We start from the raw sequence: 27,301 nt of genomic DNA, 5'->3' as shown, positions 1-27,301 counted from the left end.
AGAGATAGAGTGGGGGAAGGGCAGAGGGAGGGAGACACAAAATCTGAAGCAGGCTCCAGGCTCTGAGCTGTCAGCACAGAGCCAGATGCGAGGCTTGAACCCATGAGGCGGAAGACCGTGACCTGAGCTGAAGTCAGATGCTTAACCAACTGAGCCACCCAAGCACCCCACGTACATTTGTTTTTTAGTGTCTATTGGTGAAATTCAGCGACAATAGTTTTGCACGCAGTTAAATTTCAACAGAGCAACTGGCGTTCAGGTCATACGAGGACAGTAAAGTTAATAAACACATAGTAGGGGCAGTTTAATCTGACGGCAGCAAGAAAATAATAAGATAGTTATCAGAAGTGGCTCAACAGGTCAGCACCAGATTAGCATCTTTTTCCCTTATCTTCTTTGTCTACAACATACAATTACCCCTTCCTTCTTTCTCATACCCCGCCTTTGCTTTCCCTACCAGAGCAACACTTTTTTGGTTTCCTGAAACCTGTGCTCCCCCGAATTGCAATTCCGAGACCCCAAATAACAAACCTTTGTTCTTTTTCAGTTTCGCCTCGTTCTGTGGATTAACACCTGCTGAGCAATGCAGACAGCCATACCTCTGAGCGAGAGCTCAAACGATTGAGGTCTCCCCACCTCCCCCCATTTCCTTTTTCTCTGGGTCCTTGTAGAGTGGAAATGGAAAGAGTGTATGTTTTTCCCAACACTTTCTCAAAGTGTTTCCAAAACGGCCACCTCTGACAAATGCACCGTGTTTCAGATGGGGAATTTACCCACGAGACTGGAAACCCCAACCGCTGGCTCCCGCGAGTGGGTGTAGCGGTGAGGACTCCAGCGGGGGAGGCGGGGGGCGGCGAGGAGAGCCATTGCAGCAGCTCCTCGGGGCGGGGACCGGCCGCGGCTTCTAGGCTTCCAAGCTCCTTTAGCGAGAACCCTCGGGCTTTCCAGCTGAGGCCGGCCATCCCGCGCTGCAGGGAGCGACCATGGAGAGGCTGGTGAGCCGGGCCGGGCCGGACGCGGGACGGCGGGCGCGGGGTGGGCGATGCGGCGCGCGTGGCCCCGGGCTGGCGGCGGGCAGAGCTGTCTGTGGCTTCGGTGTCGGTCGGCGCTGGCCCCGCGGTGCTTCACCTGGGGAGGAGCGGATTTTGCCTCCGGCAGGGAGGTCTTCAGGCCTTTCCTGGCGGCCCGGGGAACCTGTCCCAGTGTCCTGGAAAAAGGATGCTGCCGGGAGACGCTTCTCCCGGGCTCTTTTGGAGGGGAGCTGGGCGGGGAGGCGCGCTGGCGGCCGGCGGGCCCTCTGGGCAGTCCGGCGGCCTGGCTTACTGGCCGGGGCTCGAGGGCGGCAGAGCACGTTCTGTTGTACCCTGTCCCAAGGAGGGGATGGCGGTGCTGTTCTGGCTCCGTCGTGGCACCCAAAGCTGGGGTGGGGCTGCAGGATTCAAGGCTCGCTCTCTCCGGGGGAGCTCGCTCCCTCCTGGGATACACCGGCCTCTTTTTCCATCCTCCGGTCCCTTTGTCTTGAGAGCCATAAAGGATTTGCCTTGAGAGCCTATAAATCCGGGTTAAACCCCAGGATATCCAAGAGAGACAGACCCTTTGTTTATTCAGGACCTGTTTACTAACTGAATGGGAGCCTTTTTATTTACGCTGCCGTAATGAAAAGAAATAATAACAATGAATAAAACAGTTAAAATCCAAATACAAGTAATACCTCAAGGTAATTTTTTTCAGATGCAGTTTACTGGCGACACCACACAGCCAGTCATTCGGCATCTTAACAAAAGAGTATGGTGGCCTGCGAGCTAGTGTTTCCTTGCGCTGGACGCTTCTGATCTTCATACCCTTCAGAGAAGGAATTTTACAAATTCCCTGATTTTACAAATAAGGAAACAAGCAGAGAGGTTAATTTTTACATGTCCATGTGACTGCATGTGATGGGATCAGGATTTGGACCCAGACACTCAGGGGAGGAGGCTCTGAGCAGTTGGTTGCCAGAGGCACAGGTCTCTGTGAACCTTGGCCTTGTCGGCAAAGAGCTCCTGGATTTCTCCATTTAATATTTGTACTCCCTGTGTATGATGTGATTCGTGGATTTTTTTAGTTACCTAACATGTCTTGGTATTTACTGTATCTTAGGCGCTGTATTAAGTATTTTAAATGCTGAGTTCTTACAGCAACCCGATGAAATAATAACGATATTCATTCACCGCTTATCTGTGTCACTCACAATTCTGGGATCCTTACATGTACTACTTTGTTTAGTCTTTTTAATAAAAGAGTTCGGTGCTGTTATTTTGCCCACATCTTGGAGAGGTAGAGTCATTTGTCTTGGCCCACGCATCCTGCATTTGTGCTAACCCAACTTATCACCCAGGATAATTATGTATATATTTAATAGCAAGGCTTTCCTCTGAATTCCCTAGTCTCAATCATTGTGTTTTGCTTCTTAAAAACATTGTCGGCTCCCAGCTTACACACTGCGTTTTGGTGTGCATCTGTTTTCTCTGTTATCCTAAAACACAGATTTTCACTATGAGAACCAATCCATTCTGCATTTCTCATCATCTTTGCTTTTGGGTTTCCACGTAAGAGAGGGGCATATGGTTTTTTAAAAAAATACCATGGAATTAGAATGCCAAAGAAGACTTTTTGGTTTCAGAAGCCAAGGTGTTGATATAGCAAAAGCCTAAGCGTTTGAGTTTTAAAAGCCTAAATATGCTGAAAAACCCACGACATGTGTTATTCCAGTTGGGAGAAACGCAGGGTAATGGAGGAACCAGCTTTCCCAACCCTAGCGGAAGTAAATGTTTTCTAGGCTACGAAAGCAAAGAGGGTCTGTCTGAAGTCTATATTCAGACACAAATTTGTGCTCTGAAAAGGTGGCCCTGTGCCTGGTGCCCATGAGTGGGGAGTTCAGGGAGGATGATAAATAGAACTTACAGGGAGGTGTTGAAATCCAAGAACAGAAAACACCTGTGCCTTGCTTTCTTGGGGGCAACTGTGGAAAGAGACCGGCCTCCCCATCATGATAAGTGAACAGTAAGACAAGAGATGGATAGGCAGAGAACACGCAGAACGTCCCTTTGCTGAACACAGGGAGAATCCAGGAGCACGGAATCAGGAGAACAAAAGAAGAGAAGACACTGTAAGCACAAGGTTTAATTGTTTAATTGCTATGACCATGATGTCTTGAGGAAAACACGGCCATCTTAGAGAATGCCACCGTGGAGAGATGGTTGTAACCAAGGATTAGCAGCCCTGCCCCGTGGCTTGGCATTGTGTGAGCCTCTAGGAATGGAGATGGAATGCAATGCCAGAGACTGGAACAGTTGTGAAGTGCTGGGGTGGCAGGGGGCTGAATTGACAGAGATTATGTGACATTGACTGCAATGAAGTCTCTACCTCTAGTTGGAATGGCGACGTGAAATAACAATGAAATTTAGTTAAAGAAAAATACAGAGAAACCCACATTTCTTATGTATCTCTATTATAGAAAAATGTAGGGAAAAGTTACATTTCTGGCCTGTACCCCTTACAATGAACACACATGTAGACCAAATGAATGGATCTATGGGGCTATTGTAAAGAGAGGTTAATCTGTCTACATCCCATCCTCTCATCTTATAGTAAAATGATACCCAGAATAACATTTCATTAAATATCACCATGTAAAATGCCAGGGGTTTCTGCCCGGTCACTTTAAGCATTGAAGAAAAAAAAAAAAAAAGGACATTACTGTTTTTTCAAAAGGTGCAATTCATGTAAAATTTGCAGAATTCTCAGGGAAAAATACTTCAGCAAACTTCAAGGCAGTCACATCTTTCTGAAAGATGGTTACCCCTGAGTTACATTTTTAATGTTAACAGATGTGGATTATTTGGGATGTAAATGCTCTCTAACGTTTGCAGTCTCTGTGTTTTCTGTATGTATTTATGGCAGTTTTTTTTTTTCCCTCTGACCATCCTACATCTTTGAGACCTTGCTGTTTACAGTAGTGGCTTTGAGAGCAAGGCTTCCAATTGCTAGGGATTGCCATAATGGATGAGCTACACGGTTGCTTTTCCCTTCCCATATCCTGAGCACAGTCTTTTATTTCTTCCATTTATAGTCCCTGGTTCTACATCCAAAGAACCAAAGTTCTCTGGTGGTTAAAACTTCAGCTGCAGCATTTCTGGAGGTAGCAATGAGATGGAAGCTTCTTGAGCTTTTTGTCCACATTCAAATGCCCATTTCTCTGCTTTGCTTTCTGTCTTCAGGTGTTCGTTGGGCTCTTGTGTCATCTGTCTGCCTACAGACTGATTTGGTTCTTCGCATCAGTGAGGCTCTGCAGGGCGGCCCAAGGTAAAAAGTTATGCAATTCCCCTGTGTGGAGTCTAGGAAACAAAATTTCTGGGATGGAAACATTTGGCCACTGTTGTTTGGCCTGTGCTAGTTCATTTGTCTGCGTGAATTATTTAAATGTGTAATTTGCTTGGAGGAATGGGAGTGGTTCTTTCTGCTTTCCACATTTTTGTTTTCAAAGTGGAAAAAGACATTGGATACTTGCAAACTGTTTTCATAGATTATACCAGACGTAAAAAAAAAATTCTTCCTAATTTAAGATGTTTTTTACCTATCAAATCGAGTAACTTCTAAATATCATTTAAACATAGTTCCCTGTTTGTAAAGATAGGGAAATGCTTGGGGAGTATAAATTAATATACCCTTTTTAGAAGGTATTCTAGCAGTAAGCTTTTTAAATGGGGTTGCCCCTTTTTATAGAAAACTATGGAAAATAATGAAATATTGAGGTTCTGTAGGTTCACAGTCTGTTATGTAACACATACTTGTGCTGTCCACTTATCTGCTGAATTTCCTGATTGGGCCAGACCTGTCTGCTCTGTTTCATAGGAAATCACACCTCACTTTGCTGCTGGCCTGTTATCACCTTCCATGTGATGTGCCCTTACGACAGCCTTTGCAGCTGGGGGCAGGGCAGGTTTCATACCATCCACAGCATAGGCTTCACCAACTGACTGGGGGAATCTAAATGGAATTCTATAGAAGCATCAAAGAATCGTAAACGTTCTCACCAAATTATTTCTTCCATAGTCAAAAGAGAAAAATCACTTAAGAAGTTAAAACTCTAGCTTTGATTCCTTTTCTACTCTCCATTCTAAAAGCAGCAGTTTCTTCAAATCTCTGCTCTGCAAAATCTCAAGGAACTTTCAGAAAACCCCAATCCCAACGGCAGGTATTGCTTCTAGAACTTTTCACATCTACCAAGAATATGCCTCCCTAAAACTATATATATATATATATATATATATATATATATATATATATATATAACATCTATATTAACTCACTGTTTATATTTTTGGGAGGCAGTGTGGGATTCTGGATATATGTGTGTATTCATTTTTCATTCTTTTGTTTCCTAATGAAATTAGGATTAAATATTTCCCTCTGAAAACTGCTTTATCAGTTTCTTTGGATTTCAATACATTATATTCTCCTTGTCACTCATAGTAATTGATTATTCTTCCTATGGTTTCTGGTGTAATTAGAGTTAAAAGAAGCATGTAAATTTCCTGTTTTATTGCATTGTGGACAGTGTTCAGGATCATAAAGTAGCAGCTTTTTTTGCGTCCTTTTTCAAGTTCAATTTTGGGGAATGTTTGTAGAGATTGTATGTTCTCTTTGTTTTTTCTTAAATATTTATTTTTGAGAGAGAGAGAGAGAAACAGAGTGCACACAAGTGGGGGAGGGGCAAAGAGAGAGGGGGACAGAGGATCTTAAGTAGGCTCTGCACTGACCACAGCAAGCCTGATGTGGGGCTCAAACTTGTGAACCATGAGTTTATGACCTGAGCTGAAGTCGGATGCTCAACTGACTGAGCTACCCAGGTGCCCCTATATGTTCTATTTGGATAAAAGTTTATAAATACATACCTATATGCATATACATATATAATTTATATATAATGATTCATATATAAATATTCAGTTTTCAAATCGTCTCTATCCATATATATATATGTGTGTGTGTATATATATATATATATATATATATATATATATAAACTTTATTCATTTCAATAGAGACAGAGAGAGTATATGGGGAAGGGGCAGAGAGAGAGGGAGAGAGAGAATCCCAAGCAGGCTCCACACTGCCAGCACAGAGTCCAATGTGGGGCTCGAACTCACGAAACTGTGACATCATGACCTGAGCTGAAACCAAGAGTCTGATGCTTAACCGACTGAGCACCCAGGTGTCCCTTCTCTATCCTTATATTTGACTTTTTTGCTTTATATATATTTTTTAATATATGGAAGTGAAACTCTCCCATTATCTCTGTGGGTTAAAATTTTTTCTTTGCGGGGCGCCTGGGTGGCTCAGTCAGTTAAGCGTCCGACTTCCGCTCAGGTCGTGATCTCGCGGTCCGTGAGTTCAAGCCCCGCGTCAGTCTCTGTGCTGACTGCTCAGAGCCTGGAGCCTGTTTCGGATTCTGTGTCTCCCTCTCTCTCTGACCCTCCTCCATTCATGCTCTGTCTCTCTCTGTCTCAAAAATAAATAAACGTTAAAAAAAAATTAAAAATTTTTTTTCTTTGCAGTTCTATTGGCTTTTGTATGTTTCACTTATGTTGTTAGGCATATAAAGGTTTATAATTAATATATCTTATTTTAGATTGCTCCTTTTGTCATTTTGAAATGTCCCTTACAGTGTTTTTATCTTCTATTCTTTCTTTTCCCCTTTTTTTAAAGTTTTGATGGACTACCGGTGAAACATTCTAGGTCTTTGAATTTTTCTTTAATTTTTTCCATATCTTCATCCCTTTGTGCTATATTCTGAAAGAATTTCTTGACGTGGCCTTCCTACTTAACTAATTAACTCTTCAGCAATGTCCATTTTGCTAAGTGAGCCAAGTTAAGATTTTATAGATGTCATTTGCTACACCTCTAGTTTCTACTATTTACAATGCTGGCTTCTTTTTACACGTAAGATATGACATGTATTCATGTCAAAGTGTTTCTTGATTTATGATATCTTTATTCATTTGGTAGGAGTTCTTAGGTTTTGTAGAGTTCATTTTTCTCCTTTCATTGTGTCAGCTTTCTCACACCTGTGCCTGTTTGTTTTTATATTGCAGTTTCCTATGGAATCATCTATCATATCAACATGAGTAGCCAGCATTGTGGGGGAAGAAGTTATTGTCATGCCTTATGCTCTGCATTGCATTAAGTAAAAATGTGGGGGTGTGTAGATTCTTATTTGGCGGCCAAAGCCGTCTGTTACGATGCAGCCTCCTGAAGCACTGTCCTGAATATTTCTCTACCTTACGTTCCCGTATTCAGCACTGCTTTCTGGAGGCAGACGCCACTGTTGCTGCCCCTTCTTTTGCAGGGTGTGTGTGTGTGGAATGTATGGGGCTGCTGTATCTTCTTCACTTAAACCTATCACTCTGCCAATTGTCCATTGGCCCTTTCCCTGCTTCTGCCTCTCTGGGCACAAACACATTCTATTCTATCTGACAGTGTTCATCTTCAACCTCATTCTACCTACTTTCAGTTTCCAGGGATTCTTTACACAATATTTGTTCAGTGGGAGTTTGCTTTCTTGTTTTTCTACTCTGTTACTCTTAAAGATTGAATATACGTATTTGAATGTATATTTCTCTAACAGCATCAGGCATGTACATAAATGTTTTCTTTGCATTTTTCTCTATTTTTTCTTTTTTTTCACTAGTAAAAGAATTTTACTTATTATTTATTTATTTAATTCAATTTAATTTAAATTCAGGAGAGTTAACATACAGTGTAGTCTTGGCTTCAGGAGCAGAACCCAGTGATTCATGTCTTACATATGACACCCAGTGCTCACCCCAAAAAGTGCCCTCCTTAATGTCCATCAACCATTTAGCCCATCCCCCTACTGCCCTCCCCTCCAGCAACCCTCAGTTTGTTCTCTGTATTTAAGAGTCTCTCACGGTTTGCCTCCCTCTTTGTTTTAATCTTATTTTTCCCTCCCTTCCCCTATGTTCATCTGTTGTGTTTCTCAAATTCCACATATGAGTGAAATCATATGATATCTTTCTCTGACTTATTTCACTTAGCATAATACACTCTAGTTCCATCCACATTGTTGCAAATGGCAAGAATTCATTATTTTGATTGCCAAGTAATATTCCATTGCATATATATACAACATCTTCTTTATTCATCAGTCGATGGACATTTTTGCTCTTTCTATAATTTGGTTATCGTAGATAGTGCTGCTATAAACATTGGGGTGCATGTATCCCTTCGAAATAGCACACCTGTATCCCGTGGTTAAATGCCTAGTACTGCAATTGCTGGATCATAGGGTAGTTCTGTTTTTAACTTTTTGAGAAACCTCCCTACTGTTTTCCAGAGTGGCTGCACCAGTTTGCATTCCCGCCAACAGTGCAAAAGGGTTCTCCTTTCTCCACATCCTCACCAACATCTGTTGTTTGCTGACTGGTTAATGTTAGCCATTCTGAAAGGTATGAAGTGGTATCTCATTGTGGTTTTGATTTGCATTTCCCTGATGTTGAGTGATGTTGAGCATCTTTTCATGTGTCAGCCATCTGGATGCCTTCTTTGGAAAAGTGTCTATTCATTTCTTCTCATTTCTTCACTGGATTATTATTATTATTATTATTATCTGTTGGGGGGTGTTGAGTTTGGTAAGTTCTTTATAGATTTTGGACATGAATCCTTTATCTGATATGCCACTTACAAATATCTTCTCCCATTCCATCGGTTGCCTTTTAGTTTTGCTGACAGTTTCCTTCACTGTGCAGAAGATTTTTATCTTGATGAGGTCCCAATAGTTCAGTTTTGCTTTTATTTCCTTTGCCTCCAGAGTCATGTCCAGTAAGAAGTTCCTGTGGCTGAGGTCAAAAAGGTTGCTGCCTGTTTTCTCCTGTAGGATTTTGATGGTTTCCTGTCTCACCTTTAGGTCTTTCATCCATTTTGAATTTATTTTTGTCTATGGTGTAAGAAAATGGTCCAGTTTCATTCTTCGGTGTGTCGCTGTCCAGTTTTCCCAGCACATTTGCTGAAGAGATGTGTTTTTGCTATTGGATAATCTTTCCTACTTTGTCAAAAAATAGTTGGCCATATATTTGTGGGTTAATTTTGGGTTCTCTATTCTATTCCATCGATCTATGTATCTGTTTTTGTGCCTATACTATACTGTCTTGATGATTACAGGTTTGTAATACAGCTTAAAGTCCGAAATTGTGATGCCTTCACCTCTGGTTTTCTTTTCCAAATTAATTTGAGTTTTAGAGCTCTTTTCTGGTTCGATACAAATTTTATGATTGTTTCTTCTAGCTCTGTGAAGAGTACAGCTGTTATTTTGATAAGGATTCCATTGAATGTTGTAGATTGCTTTGGGTAGTATCAACATTTTAACAATATTTGTTATTCCAATCCATGAGCATGGAACGTTTTTCCATTTCTTTGTGTCTGCTTCAATTTCCTTCATAGGCTGTCTATAGTTTTCAATTGTTTTCATAAGCTTTCTATAGTTTTCTATAGCATACAGTTCTTTTCCTATTAGGTTAGATTTATTCCCAGGTATCTTATGATTTTTGGTGCAATTGTAAATGGGCTCAATTCCTTGATTTCTCTTTCTGCTTTTTCATTATTGATGTATAGAAATGCAACCAATTTCTGTACATTGACTTTATATCCTACAGCTTTGCTGAATTCATGTATCAGTTCTAGCAGTTTTTTTGGTGGAATCTTTTGGGTTTTCCATGTAGAGTATCTTATATATCATCTATGAGGAGTGAAAGTTTGACTTTTAACTTGTCAGTTTGGATGCCTTTTATTTCTTTGTGTTGTCTGATAGCTGAGGCTAGGACTTCCAGTGCTATGTTGAACAATAGTGGTGACAGTGAACATCCCTGTCATGTTTCTGGTCTTAGGGGGAAATCTCTCAGTGCTTTCCCATTCAGGATGATATTAGTGGTGGGCCTTTCATATATGGCTTTTGTGATGTTAAGGTATGATCCTTCTATCCCTACTTTCTTGAGGGTTTTTATCAAGAAAGGATGCTGTATTTTGTCAAATGCTTTCTCTGCATCTATTGAAAGGATCTTATCCTCTCTTTTATTAATGTGGTGTATCACATTGATGGATTTGTGAATATTGAACGAGCCTTGCAACCCAGGAATGAATCCCACTTGATCATGGTAAATAATTATTTTAATGTACTGTTGGATTCGATTTACCAGTATCTCTTGAGAAATTTTGCATCCAGGTTCATCAAGGATATTGATCTGTAATTCTTTTTAGTGCTGTCTTTGTCTTGTTTTGGAATCAAGGTTTTGCTGGCTCCAAGAATGAGTTTGGAAGCTTTCTTTCCATTTGTATTTTTAGAACAGTTTGAGGAGAATAGGTATTAACTCTTCTTTAAATGTCTAATAGAATTCCCCTGGGAAGTTATCTGGCCCAGAACTCTTGTTTGTTGGGAGCTTTTTGATTATAGATTTGATTTCTTTACTGGTTATGGACCTGTTCAAGTTTTCTGTTTCTTCCTGTTTCAGTTTTGGTAGCATGTGTCTAGGAATTTGTCCATTTCTTCCAGACAGCCCAGTTTTATGGCATATGATTTTCATAGTATTATTTATAATTGTATTTCTGTGGTGTTGGTTGTGATCGTTCCTCTTTCATTCATTGATTTTATCTCTGTGGGTCCTCTCTCTTTTCTTTTTGAGAGGTCTTACTAGGGGTTTATCAATTTTGTTTATTCTTTCAAAAGACCAGCTCTTAGTTTCATTGATCTGTTCTACTGTATTTTTTTTTATGTTTTATTTATTTTTGAGAGCAAGAGAGAGAGAGCACAAGTGGGGAAGGAGCAGAAAGAGAGGAAGACACAGAATCTGAAGCAGGCTCCAGGCACTGAAGTTGTCAGCTCAGAGCCCGATGCAGGGCTGGAACTCACAGACCTCGAGATCATGACCTGAGCCGAAGTCGGACACTTAATCGACTGAGCCACCAGGCGCCCATCTACTGGATTTTTTTATTCTATATTGTTTATTTCTGCTGTAGGATTTATTATTTCTCTTCTTTTGTTAGCTTTGGGCTTTATTTGGTGCTCCTTTTCTAGCTCCTATAGATATAAGGTTAGGTTGTTTATTTGGGACCTTTCTACCTTTCTTGCTTCTTAAGATAGCCCTGAATTGCAATGTATTTTCCTTTTAGGACTGCCTTTCATGCATCCCAAAAGGTTTGGACTGTTGTGTTTCATTTTAATTTGCTTCCATGTATTTTTTAACTTTGTCTTTAATTTTCTGGTCATCCCATTCGTTCTTTAGTAGGATGTTCTCTACCCTCCATGTATTTGAGGGCATTCCACCTTTTCTTTTATGGTTGATTTCAAGTTTGATAGTGTGATCTGAAAATATGCATGATATTATCTCAGTCTTTTGGTACCTGATGAGGACTGATTTGTGACCCAATATGTGATCTATTCTGGAGAATGTTCCATGTGCACTCTAGAAGAATGTGTATTCTGCTGCTTTAGGATGAGATGTTCTGAATTTATCTGTTAAGTCCATCTGGCCCAGTGTGTCATTCAGAACCTTTGTTTCCTTGTTGATTTTCTGCTTAAATGATCTGTCCATTGTTGTAAATGGAGTACTAAAGTCTCCTACTATTATGGTATTAGCAGTGAGTTTGCTTAGGTTGTGATTAATTGATTTATATATTTGGGTGCTTTTATGTTGGGTGCTACAGTTGTTAGCTCTTCTTGATGGATATACCCCTTAAATATAATATAATGACCTTCTTCATGTCTTGTTACAGTCTTTGTTTTAAAATCTACTTGGTCTGTTGTAAGTCTGGTACTCTGGCTTTCTTTTGATATCCATTGGCATGATAAATGGTTCTCCATCTCTTCACTTTCTTTTTTTTTTAAATTTTTTAATGTTTATTTATTTTTGAGAGAGAGGGCAAGCAAGGGAGAGGCAGAGAGAGAGGGAGACAGAGAATTGAAGCAAACTGTGCACTATCAGCACAAAGCCTGATGTGGGGCTCAAACTCACAACTGTGAGATTATGACCCGAGCTAAAGTCAGATGCTCAACTGACTGAGACACCCAGGCGCCCCTCCATCCCCTCACTTTCAATCTGCAGGTGTCCTCAGGTCTAAAATGAGTCTGTTGTAGGCAGCATATAGATGTATCTTGTTTTTTTTGTTTTTGTTTTTTTTTTTTTATCCATTCTGATACTCTATGTCTTTATAGTAGGACATTTAATTCATTTACATTCGGAGTGCTTATTGAAAGATACGAACTTAGCACCATTGTGTTACCTGTAGATTTTGTGTTTCTGGTAATGTTCTCTGGTCCTTTGTAGTCTTTGCTGCTTTCTACTCAGAGAGTCCCCCTTAGAATTTTTGCTGGACTGGTTTAGTGGTCACAATTTCCCTTAGTTTTTGTTTGCCTGGGAAACTTTATCTCTCCTTCTATTCTGAATGACAGCCTCATTGGATAAAGGATTCTTGACTGCATATTTTTCTTATTCAGCACATTGAATATTTCCTGCCATTCTCTTCTGGTCTGTCAAGTTTCAGTGGACAGGTCTGCCTCTAACCTTATGTGTCCACCCTCGTAGGTTAAGGACCTTTTGTCCCTAGCTGCTTTCAGAATTCTTTCTTTGCCTTTGTATTTTGCAAGTCACTTTATGATATGTCATGGTGTTGACCAGTTTTTGTTGATTTTGAAGGGAGTTCTCTGTGCCTCTTGGACTTGGATGCCTGTTTCCTTCCCCAGATTAGGGAAGTTCTCAACTATAATTTATTTAAATAAGCCTTTGCCCCTTTTCTTGCTCTTCTTCTTCTGGGACTCAATGATATGGATATTATTTCATTTTATAGAATCACTTAGTTCTCTAATTCTCCCCTCATGGTCTAGTAATTTCCTTTCCCTCTTTTTCAGCTTCATTATATTCCATCATTTTATCTTCTATTTCACCTATTCTCTCCTCGGCCTCTTCGGTCCTCACTGTCACTATATCTAGTTTATTTTGTGTCTCATCCATAGCATTCTTTAAAATTCATCTCGGTGAGTTCTCAGGTCTGATCTCTACAGCAAGGGTTTCTCTGGTGTTTTCCATGCTTTTTTCAAGCCCAGCTATTAGGCTTATGACTGTTGTTCTGAATATATTTATATTGTTTATATCTGTTTGGAGCAAGTCTCTGGCTGTGATTTCTTCTTGATCTTTCCTTTGGAGAGAATTCCTCCATCTTGTCATTTTGGCTAAGTTTCTGTCTTTTGTGTATTTTAAAAGCATATTATGTGTCCTATACCTAAGAGTAATGCTATATTAAAAAAGGGTCATACACTGTTGAGGGCCTGGCACTCCGGGAAGTGTTTCTGGTGTTTTGTTGAGTGTACTCTGCTCTTGCATTTTGGCTGCTTTGTGCCACTGGTCAGTCCTCCGCAGAGCTCCTCCTTGCTTGTAGTGGGGAGTGTTTGGACCTTTAACTAGGTGTGCTTTGATTTGTTTGTTGAAGTAACCCTGGGGGAAGAAAGGAAGGGGAGGGGAGCCGGATCCCATTAAAAGAGAAAAAAGAAAGGGGAGAAAAGAAAACCAAATAGAATATCAAAACCTATAAGGCCGATTCCAAGGAAAGTGAAAGGAAAAGAAATTGGGGGTGGGGGGTGGGGAGGAAAGCAGAAGGAAAAAGAAAAGGATTTAAAAAAACAAATAAAAAATATGTAATAAGAAATGACAAAAAAACAAATCAGAAAGTCTGAGCCTGATTCCAAAAGAAAAAAAGAAGAGGGATGAAAAAAATGAAAAAAGAAACCCAGAGTTGTCTGTTGGTGTGTGTTTGGGGGGTGGCTGTGCTGGTCTGGAGGCAAGGCCGGCTATGTTGGGTCAGTCTTGTTTCAGTAAATAAGCAGTTGCTAGGCATGGAGAGGAGGGGTTAGGTGTAAGTGTGTCCAGCCTCCACTGGGGGCAGCTGTGCTGCTCTCTGAAGTCCCACCACATTGTTGTTAGGGGGGAAAAAGGATGTCCTCCCAATGTAGGGGTCTCAGATTGGGATCTCAACTAGGGATCTCAACCCACGCTGTTCAGGCAGTCCTCACAGAATAGCGAGGGTGGTCAGCTTGCCCTGCGCCACAATTCTGTGCCTTCTCCTTGGCACTCAGTTGGGATTCAAAACCCAAAGTCTTAAAGGACTGGCGTGACAGTGATCTGCTCTCCTGCTCCAGAGTAGAGCCTTTCCACCTGGCTGATGAAAGACCTTTGGCTCACACCTGCGGGGTCTTTTGTCCTTGAGGAGGCAATAAACTCTCTTTCTAAAGTAGTCCAGGAAGGGGATTGTTCTTTTCCATTGTGCCCCAAAGATCACTACATCATGCTGTGCACTCTGGGACCAGCTCCCTCCTCCCCAGGATTGCGTGCCACAGCTCTGCTCCAAAGAAACTCCTGCACTTCCAGAACCTGAGAGTTTCACCTCCAAAGACTGAAAAAACAAACTAGTACACTCAGTACTTTTTGCTCCCTAGTCCATGGTCCAGAGAGGTTTTCCTCTTGTGCTAACTCACTGCTGTGCTTTCACAACCCCTCTTTGTTTCCCTTTTGTCTCTTCACAGAAGGGGTTCCCACTTCTCCATAACAGCACTATTTTATCTCCCACAACTCACGCACACATGCATCTCAATCCTGCCAGGCTGTCTCCTTCCAACCATGGAGATCCTTCTGTCGCTCCGCAGATCTATTTCCTGGGTGTTCCAAGTATTCTGACCTCAATAAGGCTATGTTTGAAGGACAAGGAAAATCCAGATCCCCCTTCTTCTCCACTATCCCCTTTCCTCCAGCATTTTCACCTATGTTTTCTATATTTAACTTTGAACATGCATTTTTAATCAGAAAAATGTGTACTTGTATGTATTAAATTTTAAAATATAAATGTTCTTTTATGATTCTATGATAAAAGTGGTGACCCAAGATGAAGAAGAGCTGCTGAACACACCTGCTTCCTTAAGATGCTCTCTGCAAAATTCCGAGGAAGTCTTGATTGTGACATGGCAGAAAATCAAGGCTGTAAGCCCAGAAAACATGGTCACCTTCAGCAAGAACCATGGGGTTGTAGTCCAGCCTGCCTATAAGGACAAGATAAACATCACCCAGCTGGAACTCAAGAACTCAACCATTACGTTCTGGAATACCACCCTGGAGGATGAAGGGTGTTACAAGTGCCTCTTCAATACTTTTGGTTCCGGGAAGATCTCAGGAAAAGCCTGCCTCACCCTCTCTGGTGAGAATCTCTGATAATACATTGTCTCTGGCTAGAAATGTTGTTTTCAAGAATGTTTGGAACATGGTGGTGGTGCCTAGTTTTTCAGGATCTTAACCTCAGAAAGGTTTATGAGAAGATACTTAGCCTCTCATGTCTACCATAACGTAGTTATGGTTATTGGAAGAGTTCGTGGGGCCACATTGAATCTTTGCCTGGAGTTATCTTTGCTCTGAGGAATTGTGTTGTCAGCAAGGGTAAATTAAGGACGATGGTGAGGATAATGGGGTTCTCCTAAGTAGTGATATGATTCTGACCTGGCTTTGCCATTAGCAATCATGTGACCCTGGAAGAGTCCCGTCCACTCTTTGAAGCAGAGTTTATTTATCTACACAATAAGTATAAAATAGATTATCTGTAAAGTCCCTAACAGCATAAACATTTTTGGATCTAAGGAAAGACCCAGATTGGGATAACCTGAAGCCAGTTATGTGGTACCTCTCATTTTGGTTTAATGTAGTTCTCTCAGGATTGAAAGAGGATGTACCATAGAGGCCTTTCATACCTGAGGCCAACTAGAGATTTAACTGGATAATAAGCATTCTTTTACAATCCAATAGGGTTAGTTTGACAAGATTCCTCTCCTTTTAACTGACACATAACTGAGATCAAGAATTAAGAAGTGGGAATGAGGCATAACTTTGGAGCATAGCACAGTTGGTGGTAGGTTTAGAAGGGAAAAGACAAATTTAGACATAGTTATCAGGAATGTTAAAGTGAGAGTTTGAACTGAGAATATTGGACCTGGGGTAAGAGGATGCTCAGTAGACAAGAGTGCAAGGGACATATGGCAACACCAAAAAAAAAAAAAAAAAAAAAAAAAATATATATATATATATATATATATATATATATATATATCACTTATTTTTGCCTACAGTGAATCCTCTCTGCAGAATCTTATGTCAGATTTTCTTCTTGATTCTATGTCTTCTGTTCTGTCTCTTTGTATCCTTTTTTCCTCTCCCCCCGCCTCCAATCTTTCTTCCTTCTTTCCTTTCCTTTTTTCTCTCTCTCTCTTCCTTCCTTCCTTCCTTCCTTCCTTCCTTCCTTCCTTCCTTCCCCCTTCCTCATCACTTTTCATCTTTTTCCTTCTTGTGTCATTCTCATTTCTGTTACTTTTTCTTGTTCCCCTTCTCCCTCCATTCTCCTCCTTCTCCTCTCCCTGCCACTTCTTCCTCCTCTTCCTCACCTCCTCCTCCTCCTCCTTCTTCCTCCTTCTTCCCTCTTCCTTCTTCTTCCTTCTTCCTTCTTCTCCTCCTCTTTCTTCTTCTTCTTCTTCTTCTTCTTCTTCTTCTTCTTCTTCTTCTTCTCCCCCCCATACTTTACCCTTAATATTTTGTAATAGTTTTTGCCTGAAAACCACACTCCCCTGAGTCTTCCGGGTAGTAACCCCATTCTTTTCCATTCTGACCCTTTCCAGCTACACCTTACAGCCTTCATCTAAGTCATCCTTGGATATACCAGAGCACCTTGCCACCCAGTCTCACCATGTCAACCCTACTCATCTTCCCTCACTTTTATCTGTCTTCCCCCAGTGCCCCTTGACATTAGTATCTGTGTACTCTTTGGAAAAAACCACAGCCCTTTGGCCCCATTTCCTCCAGCCCAACGTCACCCTCCCACCTCTTGAACCTCTAAGCACAGACCAGGCTTTCATTTAGTTACTGCCCTTTAATTATCTTGAGGGCTCTGAAGCAACCACAGGAAAGCAAAACTGCATTTGCTCAGCAGAGATAAACTGCACATTGAAAAATATACGATGGCAATGAATTCATCAGTCAAGGGACTTTTGGAAGGGAACAGGATTACAGCTGGACTAAAATAATATCCTTTTCTCATTAACTAGTTGTTTTAACTCCATTCAGGTGATCTCCAAGGTCTTTCCAACTGTCATTCTGTGATTTTCTAGTTATGGGCATGTGAATTTCTAATTTACATTTTTTATGGATATTCCAAGCAGGGACTTTCCAAGTCTCCTCCATGCATCTCATTCCCTGGTCCAGCTCCAAGCAGAGAAAGGCCATCCCTAAGCAGCAGCCCCTCTACGGGCTCTCTGTTCTGAAACTGCCCTGGTACTTCTGAGAAGTGCAAGCTACCTGTATGGAAGTGCTGATTGGTGACTATTGTCAGACTATGAGAGGGATACCCAGAAGAAGGCAGAGGTGCTGCATTGCCCGTGGAAAAAGAGAACAGAATAATTAAGCTCTGGACTGTATGGGAAAGAAGATGCCCTTTATCCATTCAGCTAATTCCCCTGCAGAGAAATGACAGAGAGGATTTTTCTTGTTGCAGGGTTGTACTAGGCCAGTTTCCATCCTGCCGGCCAGAGAATTAGACACAGGAAGAACTGAGATGCCCCAGTTTGGGTTGGATGTGCCATCTTATGTCTTGAGCCCCCAGTGTCTTTCTGTACAGATCTTCCTTCATCCTCTGAGGAGAATGTGGTGCTTAACTGATGGCAGACCATCATTTTTTTTTTTGTCCCAGTACAGCCCACAGTGTTCCTTCACTATAAATTTTTCGAAGACCACGTAAATATCACTTGCTCTGCCAATGCCCGCCCAGCCCCTGTGATCTCCTGGAAGGTCTCTGGGTCAGGGATTGAAAACAGTACTGAGATTCTCTCACACCCCAATGGGACCACGTCTGTCACGAGTGTCCTCCAGGTCAAAGACCCCAAGAGCCAGGTGGGGAAGGAGGTAATCTGCCAGGTGCTACACCTGGGGACTATGACAAGCGTCAGGCAAACTTTGGACAAAGGTAAGAGAAGGTGGGCAAAGATGTGTCACACACCTGGAAGGTGGTGAATGTTTTGCGAGCCTGTTGGTTTCTTAGCAAAGGAGCTAGTAAGAGAGAGAATGGCATAAGTGGGGAAAGAAAAACAGGGTTGAGGAAGCCAATAAAGCCAATTTTACTTTGGTAAATGTGGTATGTTGCCCACATACCAAATGCTTTTGCTGAGATCCATCCATTCATTTATTTTTCCACACTGCTGACATTTACTGAGTATCTGTTCTGTGCCAGGCTTTGGGACTGTTGAAATGTGACAGTAAGCAAGGCTCAGTCCCTTTGCTCAGAAAGCTTCTGGTTTACTGGGAATACAGAATGGGCAGTTACAAAACTGCGTGTTAAATGCTTCAATAAGAAAGCTACGGTGCACCCTGAGAGGATTGAGGGCGGGGAGGAGGGACATCAGCTCAATCTGGAGGGATCAAGGAGATTTCCTGGAAGAAGTGACCTCTCCAATAAAGGCTTTGGTAATCTACACTGTGGAAAAGGGTCAACAGAGGTTTTAAGAAAGAGACCTATCGGAAGGTGTTTTCCTCACCCCTTTGAAACAAACTGCCTCCTGTTCAAAACCCCTTTTGCTTTCTTGTGTTTTTCTCTAAACTGCTATCTCTGGGTCTCATGGATACAAGAAGTAAAGGTTATGGGTGGGAGAATGAAGGGAGTGGCCGTTTTAGAGGCAAGACACTTTGCGAATAGTCACAGTTTTCTTTCTCTCTGTGGTTCTGAGGCACCAACTCTGGATGAGGCTGTCTGTTATAAGCCTCCTGAAAAGGTATTGATGGGTTTTGATTTTTTTTTTTCAGGGAGGATTTTAAGCAACAGAGCTTGGAAAAACTTTTTCCTGTGTATGCCTTACTGGCGTGGTGGCCTCTAAGCAAAATTTCCTGTAGTCATTTTTGGGGTCCTTGTAAAAAACAGACGAATCAAAAAGTCGACATTTAGGTAAATTTGGTCAAAAGATACGCAGTGTTAGATTTGGATACTTGTGAAGAGATCCTCATTTTCAGCCAAGGCAAAGGGTCAATTTCCCTGAAAAACAAGAAGTTGAAAAGGAACTGGTCTTCTTTCCCAAGAATGCTAAAATCGACTTATGTCATGTATAATGTGTGAACATCATCTCTGTAATGTTTGTTTGTTCTGCGAACGCTTACTAAAAGTCTCCCGTGCTTCGAGCATGTGTCAAGCACAGAAACTGTTGAACTTAGACACATCTCTGTCTGAAGGTGCCCGATTCAATTATGATGTAACAAATCCCTTTACGGAGGTATGGGGAAGATGCTGGAAACTCCCAAATCAGGAGGCTCTTCCTCCCGTCTTTGTATTGCAGAGTGATGCTGAGGAACTTTGTTTGTTGGCCGGTGGAAAGAGCTTTAATAACAAAGATGCAGATTAGAAGACATACAGTAAAAGCATTGAGATGAGTTACTCCTGGGATCGGAATCATGAGATGCATGATTTTTTTTTCTTTCTATTACTCTGTATTTTCCAAAGCGCCCTCAATAAATATATGACTTTCACGGACCGTAAGGCAAAGAATATGCACTTTAGAGGCAAACCAAGCTCTGACCGAGCCCTGGTTCTGCTGCTTACTACTCTGATTCTGGGCTTGCTTAACTTCTCTCAGCCTCAGTTTTTTGTTCTATTGTTGTTGTTTGTATATGTGAGATAGTAATAATAATACCTAACTCTTGGGCTGTTTTGAGGACTAAATGAAACCACACATTCAAAGGTCTTCAGAGATAGCAACCACGTAAACCGTGGTTAGATTATTGTTAACTAAATGCTATCGAAATAATATAAAGCCATGAATGTAAACTTCAATAGGTATATATTTAAGGGTAGTTTTCATTTTAAACTCAGTTCTAGGAAAAACTAATCACAAGTGTTTCTCTATCCTTTTTTGCCTCAACAGCTTCTTATGACTTTGTGTCTCCTTTTCCCCCCCTCAACATCTATAGGCTTTTGGTTTTCAGTTCCACTATTGTTAAGTATTGTTTCCCTGGTCATTCTCCTGGTCTTAATCTCAATCTTATTATACTGGAAACGTCGTCGGAACCAAGACCGAGGTGAGTGATCACAAGAAATACACAGAAGGAAACAAATGACTTTTTAATAGCAATTTGGGGGGGTTGCGTGAAGATGTAAATAAGGGGTGGCAACAATGTGTTTTGTTCGCTGTTTCCAAAATACCTAAATGTTTCTGGTATTTTAGAACACGTCAGCATCATTTTCTTGCAATTGGACGTTAAAACTGGATGCTTCTGCTTTTTGTTTCCTAAGATCGTTTAGTGGCTAATTATTTGTAACTTGAGAGTAAGGGTTGATGAGAGGAAATGTGGAAAATGTTGATCCAACCATTGTTGAATCAGCTGATGGCAAAACCAGGGAGAGAAGTCCCAGCGTCCACACTATGTTCTTCCATTATTACTGAGAAGGACGATCTCTTTTCTTTTTACAGCGCTCCCCAGGGCCAGCTACTCCATGTAACAGACTCTGAAATTATCCAATATACTCACTAATTAAATAGTATTTTCTCTGTTATACTCTTACTATGTCTCAAACACTATAGGCAATATATAGGCAATCTTCTAACTACATTATGTCATTCTGTCCTTATAGACTGCACATTTTCTCTCTGTCCCCTACAACATCTATCACAACATCTTATGTATATTATTAGGTGCTCAATAGATGATCATTAAAATAGTGAATGAATCAGTGGATGAATGGATGGGGGGATGGCTGGCTGGCTGGGTGGAAGGATAGATTTTGAAAGTGATGTTTTCAATTCTCCTTTTCTTATTGTAATTTCAGTACCTCATAAATGCTGAGTCTAAAGCATTGTGAGATATTATAAAATGAGACGCTGTAAAACAAGAGGAGTCAGCTAGAAAGAGAATTAAATTTTTTTGTTTTCTGAAGACAGTGCGTAATTTATTAAAGTTAATGCAAAGCTGCAGTTTATGGCATGTTGATGGGGATTTCCAAGGGTGAAAGGCTGATATGGGAGTTTTCACCATCTCAGATAACTGTAAGGGAAGGAAGAAAATGTTGGTTTAGAGTGTTATTTTAAATTTCTATTAAAAACTTCACTTAAGCGCTACTTTTCCCCCTTTTTCTTTTATGTCTCATGAGCTATCTCTCATGTGCTAGGTTTTTCGAACACTTAATTTTACATAAACCTTATATAAACACCAGATTAATGTCATTTTATAAAAAAACAACAAATCTTCAGTGCCAGTGACCCCTTTGCAAAAGTAGTCAAAAGAATGTGTTCTGTGAGGAGAGGGGATTACATATTAGATAATTTTATTGCATATAAACATAAGCCCATAGAATTCATTAGTGCTCTGCAGAATGTCAAAGGCAGAAGGCTGTTTGACTCTATCCAAACGTTTCGTTTTTCCAGTTAGGAACTGAAGCCAGAGAGGAAAATTGACTTTTTTCCTAAGGTCACACAGCTAGTTAACAACAGGTTTAGGACGAGAACCGTGGCCTTGGTCTCCTGTCCTCTGCCAGAATGTTCTTCCAGCTGTGATACCCTGGAGTTCTGACTTGAAAGGCACTATTGGGTTGCATTTATTTTAGTCTTAGCTTGCTGTTACTGCTGTATTCTTTTGGAAAGTACGAAGAAAAAAAGTATGAAGTGTTCAAATTTGTTTTAAAAAGTCCCTGTTGGACAAGAATCTTATAACGCAATCTATTCAAGCCCAAGGTAAATTCCACTAAAATGGGGCGTTTGAAGAATAATTGTCCTTTGTTCATTAAGTCTTAGGTTTTCTGGGAAAAAGAATTGTTCAAGGCCTTTTCCAATTCCTGAAGCAAAGGGAGTCAGCTTATCTTTGTACCCAGGCTTTTCTCATTTATGAAATAAACACTTGCACCTCTCTAGGATCTTGTAAGCACTAGAATTGCTATTTACTGATGATATCTTCATGACATATGGCCAACTCAGTTAATTACACTGAATGCGAAGTGACATATTTTGGGTGGCTGAATTGTTTTGTGGGTTTCAAAAATGTTAATAGGTCCCATACACTGAAATAGCTAGTAAAACCAAGTGTTTGTTATGCTGGAGACTTAAACACTCAGGACCAAAACTTAAGTTATACAAAAAGTTAGCAGAAAGGGATGAAAACCATCGGAGATACTGACGTTTAAAATTTCTTTAAGTAACAAATTTTGATTATCAATTTGTGATGAAAGTGAACAGTCCTACTACATTTGCTTCCTACTTTTTTTCCTACCCTTGCTTTGGGTTTTCCTTTTCTCTTCTCTTTGCTTTCCATCATTTGAAAACATAAAACTTTTGGATGGGCAGGGGAACATGATGATCAGTCAAAAATGACACCAAATTTCTGGACCCGGTTCCTGGAAAAAATGGCAACTGTTCAGAAATAAGGAAGTGAAGAGGGGGAACTAAATGTGTGTGTGTGTGTGTGTGTGTGTGTGTGTGTGTGTGTGTTCATAGTTCATGGAGAAAGAAAGAGGAGAGAAAGGATGAATTAATTCTTGTACTAGTTGAATGTGGGCAAAGAAATCATCTCTGAGAAGCTGCTGGGTGGTAAGACAAATCTAGTTAAGTAAGGTTTGACTCTTTGTTAGGTCCATAACAAACGCAACAAAAAAGCGTATTTTAGACCAAAATCACTTATTCATTGCTCACAAAAGCACAGCAAACTTATAGTTTCAGGATAGAGGGGTAATCTGTAATGATGATGTTATTTTTGTACAAATTAGGATCTATTTTTCTTGTGATCCTGTTTAACGCCAGAGAGAATATTGTTCTTTTCACCAGGAAAGGTGTCCTCTGAAGGTATGGTGAGTTAGAGGCAGTTTCTCTTTGTTCCATTCCTGATAGGATCAGATCACAGTTGCTTCCCATGAGACTACAACAATCAGATAATAATAGATTGATAGGTTTTCAAAAAAAAAAATCCCTTTTATTTTCTTTCATGAATGTAGTGCTTTATTACTGAAATAGAAAGTGAAAAAAAATAAAATTTCCTAGGGAAAATTTCCCCTATTCTATAATATTCTATTAAAACCCAATTGAGGTCATAATTTTTTCCCTTCCACATATACTACAATGAAGTTAAATTTGGGATTGAAAATAACCTTTTATTTCTCGTTAGTCAACCCACCAATGATTACATGCTTCTCAGTAACAAAAACCTCACGTGGGGGCAGATCTGAACAGATAATCATCTCACTTTTTGAAATGTTTGAGTAGCAGTTTTCTTTTGTTTGATTGAGTCAAAGTATAAGTGGAAAACAGTAAAAAATTTACACAACCGTAGGAAATGCCTATTCCAAACTTCACTTTTTCTTCAAATCATCCAGCTATTTTGTAACAAAGTGGTTTTTCCTTCACCAACATTATCTGTATAATTACCTTGACTTCTTTCACTTCACTTCATAATAACCTGACCTTTAAATGGGCTGTCTTTTCATTGATAACAATGGAGGTGTTAATGAAACACTGTGTCCTCAGTGGAATCATGTCGCTTTCTCTTATTTTACGCTTAGTACTATATCAAACACCAGAAGTGCTCAATAATTTTGATGGTGAAATAGTGATTAGTTGTAAGGGCAATACAAAAAATATTTGTTTCCAAAAACAAATGCAAATCTTTGCTTTGTGTAATAATTGTACCTATGTCTCCCTAATGCAGAGTGGTTGTGGGGGCGAGAGTGCTCCTTACCCCTACTCCGGTTTCCTCAGAGCTCCAAGCAGAAGAGATGTGGCACTTTTTATGAGAGAAGTGTTAAGCAACCTTTACTGAACTGCTTAGGTCAATACTGCCGGGAGAAATCTTGCCTTCCAACTGATTTTTCTACAAAAGTTTACACTCCAATGGGTGCAGATGCCATCCATCGTATCAAAAAATGGCAGGGCATGATCTGATTACAGAGTCATTGGCTAACAGAATCTTAAGCCCGGGCATTCTTGCCTGAGCTGCTTTACGTCTATTACCACAGATAGTGGATACTGGGCATATTGGCAAGTTTAAAACATTGCAGTTTCTGGTGAAGAGTTACTTACGATTTACATAGAGAATGAGAGGTGGCACCAAGATAAAATCCTAGGCCTTTTACTTCACTAACTACACACCTTGAGGCGAGGCTCACATCCTTTCAGTTTATGTGCTAGAAATCTGATAGCCCTTGAAAGGCCCTCCATGTGTCTTCTTTGTGACACATGAATGCCACCCAATGTCTAGCAAGTTAATATCCACAGGAAGCAAAGCTCAAGGTCTTATAAATAAAATACACATAGATCATTTGAAATTCTTTAAAAAAAAGGTTTTTTTTTCTATGTTTATTTATTTTTGAGAGAGAGAGAGAGAAAGAGAGAGAGAGCTTGAGTGGGGGAGGGCAGAGAGAAAGGGAGACCAAGAGTCCGAAGCAGGCCCCAGGCTCTGAGCTGTCAGCACAGAGCCCAACACAGGGCTCGAACTCACGAACTGAGAGATCATGACCTGAGCTGAAGTCAGACGCCTAACCGACCGAGCCACCCAGGTGCCCCAGATCATTTGGAATTCTTTAATGTTTTTTTCACTTGTAGTCTTAAGTGATTCTGCAGAACATTTTTTCCTAGAATTACCTGTCCTTTTATTTTTAAGCAATTACATTTTTTTTAATGTTTATTTTTGAGACAGTGGGGGAAGGGCATGGAGAGAGAGATGGACAGAGGATCTGAAGCTGGCTCTATTTTGACAGCAGAGAGACCGATACGAGGCTCAAATGCATGAACTGTAAGATCATGACCTGAGCCAAAGTCAGTCACTTAACCGACTGAGCCTCCCAGGAGTCCCTACCTATGTCCTTTTAAAGAGTCACAGTGTCCTTGTGTCACATTGGATCAAGAAATGTCCTTATCTTTGCCAATTAAATATGCACAGGAGTATTCTGTGTTTAGTGACCCTTTTGTTATTTATAGAAATATATACCACTATGTATAGAAATTATACATGTTTGAAGTTAATATCTTGTTCTTTCTTTTATCTAGAGCCCTAGAAGACTCACACAGAACCCTGAATATTATGTCCTGGTCTACTTGAATCTGATTCATGAGAAAGGCAGGAGGAAAAGGGTCATTCTCCAAGAACAAAAGAGGTAGGGGTAAAAGACTTAAGAATTTCAAGATTTCCTTCTGCCATGTAAGCGACCCAGTGCTGGTGAGTGTTCCAAAAGGAAGTCATTTCACCTCTCAAGTCTGTTGTAGGACTTGATTTTGTGAAGTAGGGCAGTGTTGTCCTGTTGAATGGACTCTGGATCAGTAGCCACAACTCAGAGACTGACTCTGGCTCCAGCTGATGGCAGCCCCACGTTCATCACTTTATCTCAATGAGCTTCCACACCTGCATCCAGAAAATTAAGAAGTTGGACCAGATAATTTGCCATTCTGCTCTAAAAACTGATGTAATTCCAGGAAAGAAAATGAATAATGAAATGAAAAAGAGAAAGGAGAATACAGAAAGGTGTTGAGGACCAAAGAACTTTTCTGAGACTACCATTAACCTTTCTGTTGATGTTCCTTCTCTTCTTCCATATTGTTCTTAGGTCCATGAGTCTGTTTTTTCATGTTTCTTCACTGCCTTGTTAATAGCTGGTCTTTCTAAAGTCCTTGGTTTCACTGCTATACTTCATGTTCTTTTGTGACGTTTACCACAATGAATGTGGGACTGAATTTATTGCAAAATAACATCGGCAACCTTAACTTTACTTATCTATTTTTATAGAAGAATAAGTATTGTTAGTCCAACAGCTCACATATTTAAAAAAGTGTGCATTTCCTGTCCCATTTGACTCATAAGATGTCAGTCCTATTTTAGTCGTTGTGAATTCAAACTTGTGTAATGAAAACATATGATAAGAATAGGCATTTAGGAAGTTTTGTAAATAACAGTCAGTCAATTCAAATGCTTTTCTCTCCTGTCTTCTTTTCTCATGAGTTAACTTCTCATAATAGCAGAGAAGGCATGTATGGGTTTATAGATCCCTTTGGTCTAAATATATTTCCCTTTCCTTTTTATTTATTTATTTTGAGGGGGGATGGGACAGAGAGAGAGACAGAGAGATAGAGAGAGAGAGAAGCTCAAGCAGGCTTCATGCCCACCACCCTAGGATCATGACCCAAGCTGAAATCAAGAGTCAGACACTCAACCAACTGAGCCACCCACGTGACCCCTAAATAGATTTTTCGAACTAGTGGAACAATTTTGAACTCTTATTACTCACAAGACCAAATTAGTGACTTTTTCAGTATTGCCTGCTTTCTTCTCTCTACTCCGTGACTAAAACTTAACTTGTTTTCACTGTTGAATTGGATATTTGTATATTTAAGCTTTTCATGTGTTATTTAATTCTGTATTATTTCATATATTTGTATTAAAATACTGAATGGTTAAACGTAAAAGTGTCAAGGCTAAATATTTGGTTCATGATACTCTTTTGGGGACTGTGGTAGACATTAGTGATAATCTTTATACTTTCCCTCTGTGTGTGAAACCCTCCCCCCCCCCCCCCCATCTATCTCTCACCCACTAGAAGATGCCACTAACATTTCTGATTAGTCACAAAGTCACAAATCAGATATCCCTGATCTAGCCAGAGGGAGCTCTGTCAGTTTGGTAACTGTGTCCATTTGATGTGATATGGTCAATTTTGGAGCACTTCCTTGCATGTGCTCTTTTGATTTTGCTTTTGACACCAACCTTTGCAAACTGATTGGCTTACACAGTTTTGAATTTAATAGGAGCCACCACCCTGCCTCTCGTTCTGTTGCGTTACTGTATCTTTGTATCTCAACTGCCAGATCAGGCAGGAGAGCTAAAGCAGCAGTTCTCAAAAATTTAGACCATCCCTAAAAACATTATTGAGGACCCCAAAGAACTTTCTGGTAAAGAGAAGTGTTTGCCAATGTTTACCACATTTGAAATTAAAACTTACATATTTGAAAAAAATATACAAGCATGTATTCTATTAGCCATCAGAATGATGTCAACATTACACACCGTGTAGCTTCTGGAAAATTCCACAGCACATTTGAGAGAATGAAAGTGAAATAGGCAAATGATGTTTTTGTATGATGGTGACAATAGTTTTGACCTTGTGGGCCCCCTGAAATGGTCTCAGGGACAATATTAAAGACTGATCCTGTAAAGCATATGCAAAG

At 40.4% G+C, this 27,301-nt stretch overlaps 1 protein-coding gene across 4 annotated transcripts; it reads left to right on the top strand.

Moving 5' to 3' along the window:
- The first annotated feature begins 5 nt into the window (after nucleotides 1-5).
- Nucleotides 6-26,535, top strand: CD200 (CD200 molecule). Of its 4 annotated transcripts, none has more exons than XM_058731429.1 (6): nucleotides 6-995; nucleotides 4,257-4,341; nucleotides 14,968-15,288; nucleotides 17,818-18,090; nucleotides 20,079-20,186; nucleotides 25,133-26,535. In XM_058731429.1, exons 1-6 carry the CDS (start codon nucleotides 984-986, stop codon nucleotides 25,138-25,140), a joined length of 807 nt encoding a protein of 268 aa, XP_058587412.1. In that variant the 5' UTR covers nucleotides 6-983; the 3' UTR covers nucleotides 25,141-26,535. The 4 variants fall into 4 exon arrangements, with proteins under 4 accessions (XP_058587412.1, XP_058587414.1, XP_058587413.1 ...); XM_058731430.1 differs by lacking the exon at nucleotides 6-995 and adding an exon at nucleotides 8,396-8,507 and having other exon boundaries at nucleotides 4,262-4,341; XM_058731431.1 differs by lacking the exon at nucleotides 4,257-4,341 and having other exon boundaries at nucleotides 9-995.
- The last annotated feature ends 766 nt before the right edge of the window (nucleotides 26,536-27,301 follow it).

Source organism: Neofelis nebulosa, chromosome 5 (assembly GCF_028018385.1).
Source record: "Neofelis nebulosa isolate mNeoNeb1 chromosome 5, mNeoNeb1.pri, whole genome shotgun sequence".
Taxonomy (NCBI): domain Eukaryota; kingdom Metazoa; phylum Chordata; class Mammalia; order Carnivora; family Felidae; genus Neofelis; species Neofelis nebulosa.
This window is presented reverse-complemented; position numbering and strand designations above follow the sequence as displayed.